Raw genomic sequence first — 17,162 nt, 5'->3', positions numbered from 1 at the left:
GTATAAGCCAAATTATGTACATCATAATTAATTGACACCTAATTAAAACTTTTTTTTAATTAATAGAAACTTAGAGTTATAATTTTTAAATGTTTTTCTATTAACTCGTGAATAGTGCTCGTGTATTTGAACTGAACACCCCCTCCTAGATTAGCATATTAATACTACACCTTCCTAACTCTCGGCCGATGTTCTAGATGGCACCGAATCTCATTTGTAAAACTAACTTTGTACTTAACGTACACGCTTTGAGGGTATCAGCCAAATCGAATATCTATCCAATAATAATCAAACTAAACACACATAAAAGTGGTTAATCGATATTTGATTATAAAATATCTTGATTTATTTTTGTGTGTGTTAATATCGAAATGTTTGTGTATCATGTCTCTTTTTCATTTGAGAAGATGAGAAGAAAAGGACAAACTCCCCAAGATCAAGAAACCGTACCACCATGTACCCAATATTTTTGTTACGTTGATGCCTGTTGGAAGGATGATAAGGAGGTTGCAGGAGTTGGTTGGTCCTTACACAGTATACAAAGCAATCAACTATTAAAAGGCTCCTCATCTATAAGCCCGACAAATACTCCGAGAGAAGCAGAAACGGAGGCGTTACGCATGGCTGTACGACAAATGCGAGCACTTGCCTTCACAAATGTTCAGTTTAGAAGTGATTGTAAATCACTTATGGATGAGTTGGCTCAGTACTGTAGGGGCTGGATTCGACCATCCCCCAAGGCCCGAAGAATAGACGGCCCGGCCCGTATAAGGTACAACAATAGCTCGGCTCGTCGGCTCGAAGCGCCGACTCCTCGGCGCGACACAAGAGTACTTTTAGTCGATCATAAGCCGAATAAACGCGAGCGGTTTAGCGATCTCACAGCCTCTCGAAGGAGCATGGACTCCTCGGCCCAACGAATTAAAAGTCCACAAAGATGATGCGAGTTAGGTCACGGGAGGGCATTAGGTCAGCTATATAAGAAGAGAAAGGGTGCAACGTAAGGAGGATCCGAAATCACTCATACATACTTGGCGGCTAGATTAGGGTTTTGACCTTGGTTATCTCGCTTTGTTGTATCTCTCCGGTAAAGCTCTTTGAGGTCCGGTTCTTTTCCTTTTTACGCATTCCCTTTCCTTATAAAACCGACGAAACGCTTTTCCGACCATCAATAAGACGTCTTTGCTTAACCCACATCTAAAAACCGAACGTTCTCTCGTTCAGTACCGTTTTCCGTTCGAACAGTTGGCGCCCACCGTGGGGCCTCTAGCAAAGCAACGTCGATAAGATGGTGACGAGTAACGACGGCTCTTCTTCTGGAGAAGAGCGTGAAGCCCCTGTTGCGACGCCGGCGTCCTTTCCTGTGACTCCGACGCCACTACCACCCGCTTCCATAGAAGCTATCATGGCACGCCTTGCACAGCAAGACGCAGCCCAGAAGGCAGCTACCGACCAAATCGCGGCGCTCGCAAAGATCTTAGCCCCTCTCGCTGCGAACGTGGAAGCCTCGACGGCGCAGTACCGGCGCGCGCTGAAGACCAAGACGTCAACGACGATGACATGGCTCAAACCCCTGGGGATCTCGACGCGCAAACCATAAACGATCGCGTTAAAACAATCTTGTAGATGCTATGATACAGGACATTGTAGATGCTTCAAAAGCAAATGCATTTACCTTTACTTATGTACCTAGAAGTAGTGTGATGTTGGTAGATGAACTAGCAAAAAAAGCTAGATGTAATAAACAGAACTATGTAATCACTTGGTTTTAATATAAATATATAAATAAGTTAGAAAAAAGAAAGAATACAACAAAAAGAAAAGAAAAGTCGCCTAAATAACGATTTAAAAAAAAAGAGATTCGAAAATTCAAATAACTTTTCTGACTATTCAGCTAATCATTCACCTCTTATTTTATTTTTATTTATTTGTTTTTATCAAACTGACCTCTTATCTTATCTATAAAAAATCGTTAAAAACTTCACCTTACTTCAAACTTGTATCAATCGAATTTCCCGGCAAAACCCAATCAATCACAATTACAATATGACCCTCTTACCCTTCGTATTTCTCTTACTCACCTCACTACCCTTTTCTGTAATTTCGCAGCTGGACGAACGGTCAACACTCCTTAACCTGAAACGCAGTCTCGGAGACCCACCGTCTCTCCGCCTATGGAACGACACATCTTCCCCGTGCGACTGGTCGGAGATTACCTGCGTCGCCGGAAACGTCACCGGAATAAGTATCAAGAACCAGTTCACCACCGCGGTTCCGACCAATATATGCGATTTCCCAAACCTGAAAACTCTCGACTTGTCGTCTAATCGATTCTCCGGAGACTTTCCGACCGTTCTCTACAACTGCACCAAGCTTCGCCATCTCGATCTCTCCCAGAACTACTTCAACGGCACTCTTCCCGCCGACATCAACCGTCTCTCACCAGAACTCGAGTTTCTCGACCTCGGTGCCAACGCCTTCTCCGGCGATATTCCGAAGAAGATAGGTATGTTCACTACAAGAAATTGTGTATTTAGCCACGAAAAATATGGTGGCTATCGACTAATTTTCGTGGCTATTTAACACTTAGCCACAAATCGCCACAGAAAAAATTCGTTGACTATGAGCTTGTGGCAATCGAATAAGTGTTGCTATTTGTTGCTCTACTTCTACGACTTAGCCACAAACGATTTTTGTAGCTACTAGCTACAAATAGCGCTAACTCAAGTTTGTTGCTCTTTTCGCTACAAAAAGCCATATTCTAAACCGTAGAAAATTTTCTACAATCAGCCACAAAACTAAATTGTTGCCATTATTATAAAATTTAATTAAAATGCATTTTTTCTATAATCAAATTAATTAATTAATTAATAACAATTACAATAAATACTAAAACCAAATCAATTATTTTATTTTCTTTTATTTCCAATAATATTTTCAATATGGTTTACAAATTAAAACTGGTTCATAAATAATAAACTGGTTTTGAAAACCTAATAAAAACCTAAATCTAAACTGGTGCACGGTATCTCTTTGCTCCTGGTCTCTTGGCTATATCAAACTTGACCGGAGGTTCGATTTGCCTACGTACCACTCATCCTTATACCCAAACTTAAATCTCCTTCGAGACTTGTTACTTCCTCGTCACTGATATCAATCAATTATGTCTCTTCTTTGCTACTTGCATTGCGACTTCAGGAACAAGTATGGCTCCTCCTAAGATCGCCCTATATTAGTGTTGTAAATCAAAATAATCAAGCTAATCGGTAGCCTAAAGGTACTTATGTGCAGAATGAGTTAGGAGAATATACCTACCTATAGCATTACTTCGTGTTTGGCCATCTTCTCTACCATCATATCATTGCCAAAGTACCAAGCTTTAGAGTTAATAAGCAGAAAAGGGATAATCAAGTAATCAGTTACTAGTTATTGCATATTTTGATTTTTTGATCTTACCAAATGCAGTGACATTATAAGTATTAAACACAGGGATGCCACCGCAATCTCCAGCATCATTTGAATTTCCTTAGAGCCAGAGAACTGTACAAGTGACCCCTGCTACTTGGATTCGTATATCATGTCCTTGCACGAAGATAGAAACAAAGAGTTTGGTAAGTATGTGAGAACAAATAGAAAACAAAGACAGTCTGGAACACACATACTGCTTAGACAGCTTCTTCAAAGTTTTCTCCTTGATATCAAGCAGTACACAAAACTTCGTCGTTTGCAGAAACCTATGACAATGGAAACACAAAGTGAGTAAAGGATTCATCTTTTTATCTAATCACTCGTCAAATCACAAATCAAGTACCATTCAGAATGAAATAAAAGCAAGGGTTTCAGGTTCTCTTGTTGCGCTAAGAACCAAACAAGATTTTCATTTAAACCTCAATTTCACTAATCTAAATGTGAGATAGAAACAAAACTCACAGAGACAGAACCTAACCCAAGAAGCGCATAAATTACAATCGGATCGTGAGCTATGGAACTGAGGCATGAAAGAAGCGATTTTAAGATTGACGCCTAGGAGATTCATCTGCAATCCAAATCAAATTTGAGTCGAAGGCAAGAAACAAAAGGGTGAATCAGTTCAGAAGAGTGAATGAAAGAGAGAGACAGCTAACCTTAAACACGAATTAGGAAGCAACAGCTATATTAGAAGGTTGAAGAGAGAAGATTGAGAAAAGATACAGAGGAGGCTGAAGAAACAAAGGGAGAATTGAAGATAAGTAAAAAAGATTTTTTGTATTTCTATACTTAAATAAATTTTGTGGTTTCGTTTCAAACAGAAAATAATTTGTTTGCCCCGGAAATGCTTTAGCCGGGAAAATGAGAAAAAGGCAAAGCGGGAATGGAAATTTTTGTGTTAAATTTCTGAATTATTATATAGCCACAACATAATATGCAGTTATTTGTAGCTATATTGAATTTGATATATTATCATTTTAATCAATACTAAATTAAATTATTACTATAAAGGTTAAGATATAATACTCTAGCTAAACATTGCTTACTCTAAACCTCGACAAATTAATCTATGAAAAGTGAATAAGATATAATACTGTCATTGTAATTCTACACTTATCGAAGTATAAGTAAGAGGGATATCTCTGCTGAAAACACAAATTATAAGTGTTGTACTCAAATAAACATATACTCTAAATACATACATTGCTCATGTCATACAGGTGAGTGACCAATAGAAACTAGTATTCTTTTATCTTTTTTGACGCTCCTAATTTCTTTTATATGCATTTAAAAGATTATATAGATATTGTATTTAGTTTTATTTTAATTGTAAAACATCTTAAGTATTATTTGTAAAGCCATTTTATGTTTTTAATTCAATTTTTCTAATTTTTTTTGTAATTCGATTTTTAATGTGTAAAATTTAATTAAGAGTCAAAAGTACTCATAAATGATTTTATATTAAGTTATAAAACTAGACTTATGATATAAAATTATTATATATCCTTTTAAGAATTTTGAAGTATTGGATTATAGATAAAGATTACTTATAAGTTAAGTTTACGGTTCAAAGTTTGAATATAAAATAGTTATATTTGAAATTTTGTAAAATTTATTATTAATGTTTAGTTCTTTTTTCTTTATTACTTGCTGTTTATCTTTAATTTATCACCAAAAATTAAAATTTTAGGGTTTAAAGTATGTTTAGGGTTTCAATTTTCTACAATAGCCACAAATCATGTTGTGTCTTTTTATTTTCCACAATTGTTATCGTAGCTAATAGTAGATATCGATTTCTACAAAACAAATTGTGGCTAATCACGGTTTTTTAAATTCAATTAGCTACAAAGTGTAATTTGTGGCTATTTAGCCACAAAAATCTACGTAATAGCTACTGATTTTGGTTTGCTGTTATTTTGTGGCTATTTGTAGCTTTAAATCTTCGGCCACAATTTTTTTGTAGCTAATTTGTGGCTATATACAGATTTTCTTGTAGTGTGTTTTCTAAGCTCACGGTTTTGAATCTCTACATGAGCGAGTACAACGGTACGTTTCCGTCGGAGATAGGAAACTTATCGGAGCTCCGAGAGCTTCGTTTGGAGTACAACGATAATTTTTTGCCGGCGGAGATCCCGGCGGAGTTTGGGAAGTTGACGAAACTCAAGTTCTTGTGGTTCTCGGAGATGAATTTGTTCGGAGAAATCCCAGCCGTTGTTTTTGAGAAAATGACGGATCTCAAACACGTGGACCTGTCAGGTAACAACTTATCGGGTCGGATCCCAGACGTCTTATTCGGGTTGAAGAACCTAACCATCCTCTATCTCTGCGTAAATAACCTAACCGGCGTAATACCGGCGACTATCGCAAGATTACCGGGACTGAAGGAGCTGAAACTTTATACCAATAAGTTAACCGGTGAGATACCGGCGGATTTCGGTTTGTACTCAAATCTAGAGCGATTCGAAGTGTCGGAGAATCAGTTAACCGGGAATCTACCGGAGAATCTCTGCAAGGGAGGGAAACTTCTTGGCGTGGTTGTCTTCTCGAACAATCTCACAGGCGAAATCCCAGAGTCGCTCGGGAACTGTGGGTCACTCCGCTCGGTTCAGCTACAGAACAACGGCTTCTCCGGTGAGTTTCCTTCCGGGATATGGACTGCTAAAGAGATGCATAGTCTCCAAGTGAGTAACAACTTCTTCACCGGGAAATTACCGGAGAAACTTGCTCGCAAGCTTTCAAGGATTGATATCGATAACAATGAGTTTTCCGGTGAGATTCCTCGGACAATTAATACTTGGTCTTCCCTTGAGGAGTTCAAGGCTCGAAACAATAGATTCTCCGGTGAGATCCCGACGGAGTTAACGTCTCTGTCAAGACTGTCATCAATCTTCCTCGACTCGAATAATCTCTCCGGCGAGTTACCAGATGAAATCATCTCATGGAAGTCGTTGTCAACGTTAAGTCTATCACAGAACAAACTTTCCGGGAAGATTCCTAGAGCTCTAGGGTTGTTGCCAGGCTTGTCCGTTCTTGATCTATCGGAGAATCAATTCTCCGGAAAAATCCCACCGGAGATAGGGAATCGAAAGTTCATAACACTTGATTTGTCATCAAACATGCTCACCGGAGAAGTACCAGACCAACTTAATAAACTTAAGTACTTGACAAGTTTCTGGAACAACACCAATCTCTGTGCAGACAAGCCAGTTGTTAACTTACCGGATTGTCAGAAAATGCTTCGGAGATCAAAACAGTTGCCTGGGAAACTCCTTGCAATAGTCATTGCTGTTCTGCTCCTCGCCTTCACTTTTATTGTCACGTTCTTTGTGGTTCGGGACTGCACAAGGAAACCAAGAAGAGAGAGAGGCTTAGAGACGTGGAAGCTAACTTCTTTCCACAGAGTAGACTTCGCGGAACACGACATTGTTTCGAATCTGATGGAACACAACGTGATAGGGAGTGGAGGATCAGGCAAAGTTTACAAGATACACATCGGATCCTCGGGTCAATACGTAGCGGTGAAGAGGATATGGGACAACAAGAAGCTTGACAAGAACCTCGAGAAAGAGTTCATCGCTGAAGTTGAGATTCTTGGAACGATCAGGCACGTGAATATAGTGAAACTACTGTGTTGTTTCTCCAGAGAGGATTCAAAGCTTCTGGTGTATGAGTACTTGGAGAAACGCAGCTTGGATCAATGGCTACATGGTAAGAAGAAAGGAGGTGATGTAGAGGCTAATAGCTTGAATTGGGCACAGAGGTTGAATATTGCGGTCGGTGCAGCGCAAGGACTTTGCTATATGCATCATGATTGTACTCCTGCGATCATACATAGGGATGTCAAGTCAAGCAACATCTTGCTTGATTATGAATTCAACGCCAAGATTGCTGATTTCGGGTTGGCTAAATTGTTGGTTAAGCAAAACCAACAACCTCATACTATGTCAGCTGTTGCTGGATCCTTCGGTTACATTGCTCCAGGTAATAGTAACACCCTTATAATAGTTCATGCAGGTGTCATGTTTGGTCTCTAACATCTTTAGTGTTGCAGAATATGCATATACCTCAAAGGTGAATGAAAAGATCGATGTGTATAGCTTCGGGGTAGTTTTGTTAGAGCTGGTAACTGGAAAAGAAGGTAACAACGGAGATGAACATACAAACTTGGCAGATTGGTCATGGAAGCATTACCAATCTAAGAAACCGATCTCAGAAGCTTTTGATGAGGACATTAAAGATGCTTCTAACACGGAGGAGATGACAACTGTGTTCAAGCTAGGTCTGATGTGTACTAACACATTGCCTAGTCACAGACCTTCCATGAAGGAGGTCTTGTATGTTCTTCGCCAACAAGGGCTTGGGGGGGCTCAAAAGACTGCAGCAGAGGCACCTGAGGCACCTCTACTGGTTAGTTTGTCCGGTCGGAGGACAAGTAAAAGGGTAGAAGATGAAGCTTTAGGTTTTGTATAATAATAAATAATCAAATTTTGAGGTTGTTTTGAGGGTTTTTAACGCATGTGTTGTGTGTAAACAAAGCAAAGTTTAAGGCTAATTAACTAGATAAGTTTTTATGTTCAGAATAAATGAATGAAAGTAGTCTTTATAAATTTGGTATTCCTTGTTATTTCTCTTATTTTGAATCAAGGCAAGATGCATAGTTTTATTCATTACGTCCATATAAGTTCAGTTTTGCATTTAGATATTGAACACACCGTATTGATTAATTGAACCCTACAAAGGTAAAAACTAAAGACAAAAACGATTCTGACCAGGTCTTCCAAAGTAGAAAATAGGCTCTGACATATACGTTTCCTGGTTAAGCTTTGTAGAATAACAATCATACTTATCAGAGTACTCGGATAAATACGGGGGATACTTGACCTGCATGGAATAGTCTTTGATCCTAACGTTGGTGTGGAAACTTCGGCAAAGAGGTAAGATGGCCATCTTCCACTTCCCATTGTAGTTTTTGTATGTCGCTTCTTCCTCACGTTAGTCGTTATAGGGCTATACACTTCTCCACCCCACTACCCTATCACGTCGTCTCCGCAAGTCAACCACCATTATATAAAACATGATGTGGAAATAATTTTTAAAATAGCTAATGTATCACGGACTTTCACTTCAGTCACGACTCACACGTACGTTGCGTATCGAGATATGATGTTACCAATATAGAGGGAAACAATGGCCAGTGGAGAATTGTGTTATCAAAAGAAACCAAAACTTTTTCTTATCTATTTTAGTGTGTAGTTTGATCAAAAAGGAAAAAAATTAGTGTATAGTCAAAACAAATATTACTTTTTAATTATGTCAACTAGATTTTGATTCAGGCTTGTAAAATGCGAAATTAGTTTTAATAAACATTTAGTTTTGTTTAGTTTAGACAATATATTTATATATGCAAATTTTGAGATATATATTATATAACTTACTAATTGAAACCAGTTTTGAATGTAAACAATATTTTTAATTTTTTTTTTTTGCTTTTATATTTTACTTTTTATGAAAATATCTATGCAAAAGTAAAAAATTCACATTTATAATTTTATTTTGGTATAGATGATTTTTGATAATTTTTATAAATTTATGCTTATAAGGATAATTATATTTATATAATTTTCAATATTTATATACTGTAATATTTTATTTTATATTTTGTAGTTTAAATAAAATGTAATTTCATATTTGTGAAAATGAAGTAGACAATCTCATTAATTTAATATGTCTCTTAACGGCAAACATATTTTGTCAGTTTTAGTGGAACAAACAACCCACAAAAATTATAGTTATAATTAATTTTGGAATTTTCTATTTTAACAGCTATTTTATTTTTAGTTATTTATTTGTTTTTCAACTAAACTGTAAATTAAAAAACTATTAAAAAGTGAACCCTATTACTTTTAGAATGTTTGGAAATATATTTTGTTAGTGTGTTATTTGAAAATGTTTGGTTAGTATAATATAATTTTCAAATTATTATTATTGAAATTCTGATAAAATTAAAGATATAAAATAGTTTTTTTTTGGTAATTATAAATTTGGTTAACTGTAAGCTATATATTATAAATCGGTAATATTTATATATATATTAAAATACTAATAGATATATAAGATTTTGTACGTCGGTTAAATAATCAAAATGAATTGGTATGCCTTCGCATATTGATTAGAAGTATAGATTGATCGTATTTTCATTTTTATGCTTTAATATAATTGGTTAATTGAATGTTATATGATTAATTTATTTATTCTTTTATACTAATGTTATGTTGTCTTATAAATAAAAAACTTGTTACATATCACATACTATTTTAGTTAATCCTTATAAGATAATAAATAAATTCTTAAATTGTCAACCTTAAGTATAATATTGTGAGATATGACCATTTATAGGGGGATGTTAGGTTTAACTATATATAGTCGTTCTCAATGAACATAATCATTGGAGTAAGGGGAGTCTGAGACCATGGTCTTTAGAGGGATTTTCGGGCGTGGATTCTGCAAAAAAGAGAAAAACCGGTAAAAAAAACTACAACGTAAAAATCGATTTTTTTGAGGTTTTTGTGATTTCTGCGGACTCTACTGATACGTGGCGGTCCGCAATTGATTTTTTTTTATATAAAAAGATAAAAAAAATTAAAAATCTGAAACCCCAAGTGGGGTTCCAGCTATGCACATGCTCTCAGTTTGTTTTTGGGGTCCTTCCTCCTAATTTCCCAAATTTATAACATAAGGAGCTATTCTATAAATAAAAAAAGTGTAATGATTTACAAAATACGAAAGCGATTTCTACTAGTTGTCCATGTGTGCCAGACAGTCAAAATACAAGTCGTGATGCGATCTGATCGCCAAACCCACAATTTCTGACTATTCAGCTAATCAGTCACCTCTTCTTTTTTTGTGCACAAAAACTCACCTCTTATCTTATCTATAAAAAATCGTTGAAAATTGCAACTAACTTCAAACTTGTATGAATCTCCCAAGTCAAACTCTCTCTTTGCCGAAATTCCCGGCAAAACCCCAATCAGTCACAATTACAATATGACCCTCTTACCCTTACCCTTCCTCTTTCTCTTTCTCACTTCACTGCCCTTTTCTGTAATTTCGCAGCTCGACGAACGGTCAACACTCCTCACCCTGAAACGCGGTCTCGGAGACCCACCGTCTCTCCGCCTATGGAACACCACATCTACCCCTTGCGACTGGTCGGAGATTACCTGCGTGTCCGGAAACGTCACCGGGATAAGTCTCAAGAACAAGATCATCACCGCAACGGTTCCGACCAATATATGCGATTTCCCAAACCTGGAAACTCTCGACTTGTCGTCTAATCGATTCTCCGGAGACTTTCCTACCGTTCTCTACAACTGCACCAAGCTTCGCCATCTCGATCTCTCCCAGAACTACTTCAACGGCTCACTTCCCGCCGACATCGACCGTCTCTCGCCACAACTCGAGCTTCTCCACCTCGGTGCTAACGCCTTCTCCGGAGATATCCCGACGGAGTTCACGTCTCTTTCGAAACTCAAATCAATCTTTCTCGATTCGAACAATCTCTCCGGCGAGTTGCCGGAGGAAATCATCTCATGGAAGTCGTTGGTGACGTTGAGTCTGTCAAAAAACAAACTTTCCGGGAAGATTCCTAGAGCTCTAGGGCTGTTGCCACGCTTGGTCGATCTTGATCTGTCGGAGAACAAACTCTCAGGCGAAATCCCACCGGAGATCGGGAACCTGAAGTTCAAAACGCTTAACTTTTCGTCAAACATGCTCACCGGAGAAGTACCGGACAAACTGGATAACCTTGCATACGAGACAAGTTTCTTGAACAACACCAATCTCTGCGCAGACAAACCCGTTGTTAAGTTACAGGATTGTCGGAAAGTGCTCCGGAGATCAAAACGGTTGCCTGGGACAATCTTCGTCGTGATTGTAGTCATCGGTGCTCTTATCCTCGCCGTCACTCTGGTTCTCACGTTCGTTGTGGTTTGGAACTACATAAGGAAACCAAGAACAAGCAGAGCTGATATTTTTAATAAAGATTGTTTAAAATCATTTATGTATAATATTTGTATTAAATATAATGGTAGATAAAAAACCCGTACGATAGTCACACGGAAATTTATTTTATAAAAATAAATTTTCACATATTGCAATAGAAAACTTTATAAATGTGTCAAAAAAATATTCAACCTATATTTGGTCCTAAAAATATATTCATAATTAATATATATTAATTTCCGTTTGTATCGTTTCCAAAAGGTGTGAACAAAATAGTTGTTCAAACAAAATTCCATCATCTTTCAATTTTTATTTTTTTTTATAATATGTCAATATATAAAAATCTATTTATATTATTTAAATATGTCTTTATCAATGATTCTAAAGCATATTTCAATTTATTTGATCAAAAATCAAAGATACACCCATATACACAGATTAATTTTATCTGAAATATAATTTAAACTTAAAAATATTAAATTTTTGAAAGGATACACTTTTACAACATCTTTATCTAATCTATTATAACAAGAGTACAATTAAAACATGACACTGAATTTTTCTAAATAATTACTGTATAATGCCACTGATCAAAACACGGTAATTTAACCTTTTAACTAATTCTTTAATTTAATTTGTTGCCAAAAAAATAAGCTAATTCTTTAATCTTCTTCGCTCTCTACAGTGATGAAACTTTCTCTTAGTTATAACCTAATTAGCGGTGGTTTGTTAATTCGAGTTCACCTCTTTTTTGATATTTTGATTTTACTGAATCCAATTGTAGTTTTCTAATTGATGGTTTTGTATTGAAGGGATTAATGCCCAGTTTTATACTTTTGTTTTTATCATGAGATAGATTGCTTCTGTAATTTTGAGTTGACATAATAATCAAACGCAATCCTTTAGGAGCTACGATGGTTTTTCTCTCCACATTGTTGCATTTGATGACTTTGAACCAGTGTTAAAAACGTTGCATTTGATGATTCTGAAAATGACCATTGCAGCGTTTCTTCAACATGTAAATTTTGATAGTTTCAACAATGACCTTTTTTCAAAATGTTGTATGTGATTGTTCTGACGATGACCCGTACTTCAAACTGTTATTTTGATTGCTATGATGATGACCATTTACTCAAAAATATTATCTTTAATGGCTCTGACCATGACTCTTACTTCAAAATGTTGTCTTTTGTTGATTCCAAAACGTTATAGTTCAAATTATTTGTTTTGCCAAGCTCTGTTTCTTTGTGGTCTTATAGATCCCATTTTGAAGGAAAGCTAATTATATTCATGTTTGATTTTGTTTACCAGTTCTAGATATTATCTCAAGAGTTTGGAGATAGTGGAGAAAATAACAAAAACAGATGGTGTCAAATAGTAAACAGTGTTCTTTTTCACCTATAGGCAAATCATAAAACAATCAAGTATTGAAAGGTGAGAACAACTTTTACTTATTTGTTAGTCTCTAATGTTTTTTTTTTCTGGTTAAGGATGTACAACGATGAAGCTGATCCTTTAATTGTTAGTATTAAGAATGTTGAATTATGAACTTTCTGGGCATTGACATTGTTTGTTGGATTGCTTACTGTATGTTTCTAGATGGTTCTAAATCCTTGATGTTTTTAAACGTTTCTCTCTGCATTTTTTGTATCAGTAACCTGTTGAGATAAGTATATAGAGGTGATTTTTCTTTTTGATTCTTATGTGAGTTTAACAGGCTCAAGACAAAAAGATCAAGCAAAATTTCACGTTAAAGCATTCTAATTGTATTGCACAACGAATGTTACAGATACATGCACTATGGTTTGGAATGTTATAGAAATACTTTATTGCATAACAATTACACGAAATTATTAAAACCGAAAATAATACCCGTGCGGACGCACAGGTCAAAGTCTAGTTACTCTTAAAGGAAGCATCTGTTCAACAGAAAAAAATCCTTAAATAAACAAATGCATATTTTGCATGTAAAATAAAATAAAATAAAATTTGATTAAACAGAGATAAAATTGAGAATTACAAAAACAAATACTCATAGGGGATGATTAGTAAGGGCTATAGCTTTATAATTTTTGCTGTAGAATTTAATCTGTAGATTTATTTGTTGTATCTTTCATTGCTGTAGCTTTCTAAAGCACTAATTTTTTACTGTGAGTTTTTAAAAAATACATTGCAACTAAAAGAATTTAACCAATTGGTAAAGGCACATACATTGAATTTTTATGCATGTTTTAAGTTATTATCGTGAACTCATTTTATTTTAAAAATATTTTCCACTTTGTATAATTTATATTTTAAATAAAATTTTACTTTTATTTTCAACAAAGTTAATGTGTGACAGGAGAGAAAAAACACATCCACAAGCTTTCCATAGATTTTAAAAATGTATAATATAAGTAAATGTGAGAAAATAACCAAAAATATATCAAGAAAAATATTTTAAATGGAAAAGACACATTTAAACATATCATTTTTTTTTTTGATCTGTTGATACTGAATCTCTCCCTTTTCTAGACTATTTGTGATTGTTGTGATTTTATCAACGTCTACAACTCTTTATATAAATGATTAAGGGTTGCAATGGTTGGTTAACACCAAAAGGATCACCAACAATTTCAATGTTTCATCACTATAAATTACATCCACAATTGTTGCAATGTTTTATTTAAGAAGTTGTAACTGTTTTACTAAATACTTGCAATGATTTAGTTAAATAGTTGCAAATATTCATTTAAATAGCTAATAATCTTCTCCAGTTTACGTGTTGAGTGATTAACTAAATAAATAGCACATCTAACAAACTGATGCATAAAAATGTTTTATTCATTACGTTCATATAAGTTCAGTTTTACATCTAGATATTGAACACACTTTATATTGATCCTTACAAAGGTTAAAGTTAAGGACAAAAACGATTCTGACCAGGTCCTCCAAAGAAGAAAACAGGCTCTGCCCTATACGTTTCCCGGTTAAGCTTTGTAGAATAACAATCATACTCATCAGAGTACTCGGATAGATACGGGGGATACTTGATCTGCAGGGAATAGTCTTTGATCCTAACGTTGGTATGGAAACAAGCTTCGCCATAGAGGTAAGATGGCCATCTTCCACTTCCCATTGTAGTTTTTGTGTGTGGCTTCTTCCTCACGTTAGTGCTATACACTTCTCCACCCCACTGCACTGCGGTGGCGCTGTGTTTTAAGTATGTGAAGAGATTTCCCGGCCAGTACCCTATCACGTTGCCTCCGCAAGTTAACCACCAGTTTAGGGTGTTTGGATCCTGAAAACACGTACGGTTATGATGAAAATACATACTAAGAAGGCAAAAAAGATTTATATTTCTCACAATATGTAAAATAGAAAATTTTACCAGGTACATGCTAACAGTGATGTGATATTGTTCACTCGAGGGAGTTGAAACGGGTTCTACAGCTGCACCCAGGGCGAATCTAGTTGTTGTTTGGACAAAACCGGAGCACAAGAGGTTGGTGCAGCCTGTTGTAGCGTATGAGTCTTTCTGCCACCCCAAATAGATTAATTAGTAGTCTTTATGAAACTGTGATTTGAGATGTACCATTGTCCGTATATAGTCGTGTAGAGGTGTAACTTACAGTCCAGTAGGTGAATAGGCGTGTGCGGGAGTCTCCGAAAACGTGTGGATTCACCTGAAAATTGTTTTATGGGGGTTACTTCTGACGCAAGCTATAGGCTTTCAAGGGATAGAAAAAACGTACCACCCAACCAGCTTCGATGGTCTCAAATTTATCTGAGAGGCCAGCAAGCAGCCATATCTGAGAAGAACTGTAGTCGTTAAACTGGACTCCCGGAGGGTTCCAGACGTTTATATCAGATTGAGCACCAAGATAATTGTACCCTATAGCGATAAGGATCGCCTCCTGCATCATCAACATAGAAGAAGTGTTTCTAACAATAATAAATAATAAAACGGATAACTTCTTCATTCAACACCTTAGACTTTACGTACCGATCGGTCCTTTGGGCGGGGTTGGCGTAATCTTTCAGCTGTTATATTGAATTTACCCTTGTGTTTAAGTGCGTCGTCGAGAAAGTCGTATCTGCGAGGAGTTTTTCTTCCAAAATGAGACGGTGAGGAGGCTCTCATTATGTCTTCTCTACTGACTCTGCGAACAGGTACTGTCCCTTTGGGACAAGTTCCAGATTTGGACCAAATCTGAGAAGTGATTGGTTTAGAAGTACCGTTGTTTGGTCTAGTGGTCTTCGTTGTACCAAACACCACACTTGGTTTCATCTGCATGCATATATGTAGAATGGGTAAAGACAAAGCAGTGCCTAGAGTCTATAGACACAGGGGGTTTGAACCATCAGCATTGAGTTCTCAAACAAATTCTTAACAATTTAAAACAGTACAAAAATAAAAACTCTTAAGAAACTGTTGTTATAACTGTCATATAATCAATAGCTCTCACCAATATAGTTAAATAAATTAACACATTTGTCATTTTGTAACTGAATCGTAATTGATCGATCTCTTTCTCGAAACAAACAACTTTAAAGCATTAAAATAAAATTTTAAGAGTTCATGTGAGTTTTCTTACGATGATGGTGCTCAATCTTTTTAGATTTAAAGATGAACATGAATAAAAAAGAGAACATGCAAAATACTACACTATAGTATATGATAATTTGTACAATTTTTCGGTCAAAATTTTGTTTGATTTGAGAACATGCAAAATCTCCTCTCTTTATCTCTCTTTTTGTGCGTGTTAACCATGCCTCTGGAAGGTGTTCAAGAAAAAAAAACGTGCCTCTGGATAAAGAAATAACTTGTAATTCGTAAATAATTTCAGCATGAAAATGTTACAAAATGACATGCATGTTTAGAATTTGTTTACCTGAATCTTGTGGTTTCTTAAGGCGGGATGATCAAAAGCATGTTGTTTGTAGATATCTACACAATCTATAATGTCCCCATCTTCACTCTACAAATAGGTGTGACAGTTGACTTTAGGAACTCAGAAACCAAAAAACTATGAATACTGAAATGTTATCTTTTGCCTTCAGATTCCATACATACCTTGATGGTCTTCAAAGCTGGCTTATTAAGAGCCTTCAGTTTCATATCTATATCTATAGAAGCTTTACCGTAGGCTTCATTGTAAAGGCCACACAAAATCGCAAAGGTTAAGAATAATCTGACCATGGCGACCTTGTGTCTTATTTTTCCTATGATGAAAGAAGTGATTTATAGTATAGCTTTGAACCTTCTTACTAATGACCGAGTTTATAAAACCAAATGGGTTTAATTTTTTTAGTGAAAAGTTTTAAGGGGTTTTTGCCAAAACTAACCCACAACTTGATTTTAACCCCAAACTTATACCCAAACTTGAATCAAATGCAAAACTAACCTAAAAGCCTAGTGAAATTACAGCTCAGCCTCTTGTGACCAAACAAAAAAACAGAAGTCATTTTTACGAATATAGCCCTAGTAAATCGTCTGAGTCGTCTGAGATGTTGGAAGTCGTCTGGTACCGGTTTATTTTAAAAATAATTTATAAATCTTGTAAAAAAATATTTTGATGCGTGAAAAATAAAAATCAAGTAATTATAAACAGTTTTAAGTGATATAAATTAAGATATGATAAAATTGATTTGTTTTGAAGATAGATGAGTGGAAGTAGTGAATCATGAAATACTTTGGTTTAGGAGTTTGG

The 17,162-nt window shown here is 35.8% G+C and overlaps 3 protein-coding genes and 1 long non-coding RNA gene across 7 annotated transcripts; 2 read left to right on the top strand and 2 right to left on the bottom strand.

The window, feature by feature from the left end:
- The first annotated feature begins 2,013 nt into the window (after positions 1–2,013).
- On the top strand, positions 2,014–8,069 carry LOC106306016 (receptor-like protein kinase 5). The gene is made up of 3 exons (XM_013742468.1): positions 2,014–2,509; positions 5,467–7,449; positions 7,520–8,069. Exons 1-3 carry the CDS (start codon positions 2,047–2,049, stop codon positions 7,936–7,938), a joined length of 2,865 nt encoding a protein of 954 aa, XP_013597922.1. The 5' UTR covers positions 2,014–2,046; the 3' UTR covers positions 7,939–8,069.
- On the bottom strand, positions 2,940–4,313 carry LOC106306019. 4 transcript variants are annotated; one of them, XR_001263106.1, is made up of 6 exons: positions 4,125–4,310; positions 3,931–4,036; positions 3,663–3,734; positions 3,457–3,582; positions 3,316–3,347; positions 2,940–3,227 (listed from the first exon to the last, which is right to left on the bottom strand). It is a non-coding gene; the product is annotated as an uncharacterized LOC106306019 (long non-coding RNA). The 4 variants fall into 4 exon arrangements; XR_001263104.1 differs by having other exon boundaries at positions 3,947–4,036; positions 4,125–4,304; XR_001263105.1 differs by having other exon boundaries at positions 3,457–3,734; positions 4,125–4,313.
- Positions 8,070–10,188: 2,119 nt separating the features above from the next.
- On the top strand, positions 10,189–11,667 carry LOC106306018 (receptor-like protein kinase HSL1). The gene is made up of 2 exons (XM_013742469.1): positions 10,189–11,410; positions 11,455–11,667. The coding sequence occupies exons 1-2, from the start codon at positions 10,513–10,515 to the stop codon at positions 11,493–11,495; spliced, it is 939 nt and encodes a 312-aa protein (XP_013597923.1). The 5' UTR covers positions 10,189–10,512; the 3' UTR covers positions 11,496–11,667.
- A 2,701-nt stretch (positions 11,668–14,368) lies between these two features.
- On the bottom strand, positions 14,369–16,651 carry LOC106303215. The gene is made up of 7 exons (XM_013739546.1): positions 16,526–16,651; positions 16,344–16,430; positions 15,455–15,739; positions 15,204–15,365; positions 15,081–15,134; positions 14,840–14,986; positions 14,369–14,749 (listed from the first exon to the last, which is right to left on the bottom strand). Exons 1-7 carry the CDS (start codon positions 16,649–16,651, stop codon positions 14,369–14,371), a joined length of 1,242 nt encoding a protein of 413 aa, XP_013595000.1.
- Between the last annotated feature and the right edge of the window lie 511 nt (positions 16,652–17,162).

Source organism: Brassica oleracea, chromosome C7, assembly GCF_000695525.1.
Source record: "Brassica oleracea var. oleracea cultivar TO1000 chromosome C7, BOL, whole genome shotgun sequence".
Taxonomy (NCBI): domain Eukaryota; kingdom Viridiplantae; phylum Streptophyta; class Magnoliopsida; order Brassicales; family Brassicaceae; genus Brassica; species Brassica oleracea.
Note: the sequence above shows the minus strand (reverse complement) of the source record. Positions and strands in the feature narration are given on the sequence as shown.

Coding starts and splice junctions, on each gene's coding strand:
- LOC106306016 (XM_013742468.1), top strand. CDS start 2,047: ATGACCCTCTTACCCTTCGTATTTCTCTTACTCACCTCACTACCCTTT. Junction 2,510..5,466: donor TATTCCGAAGAAGATAGGTA/TGTTCACTACAA, acceptor TTTCTTGTAGTG/TGTTTTCTAAGCTCACGGTT. Junction 7,450..7,519: donor CTTCGGTTACATTGCTCCAG/GTAATAGTAACA, acceptor TTAGTGTTGCAG/AATATGCATATACCTCAAAG.
- LOC106306018 (XM_013742469.1), top strand. CDS start 10,513: ATGACCCTCTTACCCTTACCCTTCCTCTTTCTCTTTCTCACTTCACTG. Junction 11,411..11,454: donor CGTCGTGATTGTAGTCATCG/GTGCTCTTATCC, acceptor ACGTTCGTTGTG/GTTTGGAACTACATAAGGAA.
- LOC106303215 (XM_013739546.1), bottom strand. CDS start 16,651: ATGGTCAGATTATTCTTAACCTTTGCGATTTTGTGTGGCCTTTACAAT. Junction 14,987..15,080: donor GCCTATTCACCTACTGGACT/GTAAGTTACACC, acceptor TTGGGGTGGCAG/AAAGACTCATACGCTACAAC. Junction 14,750..14,839: donor TCACTGTTAGCATGTACCTG/GTAAAATTTTCT, acceptor ACGTGTTTTCAG/GATCCAAACACCCTAAACTG.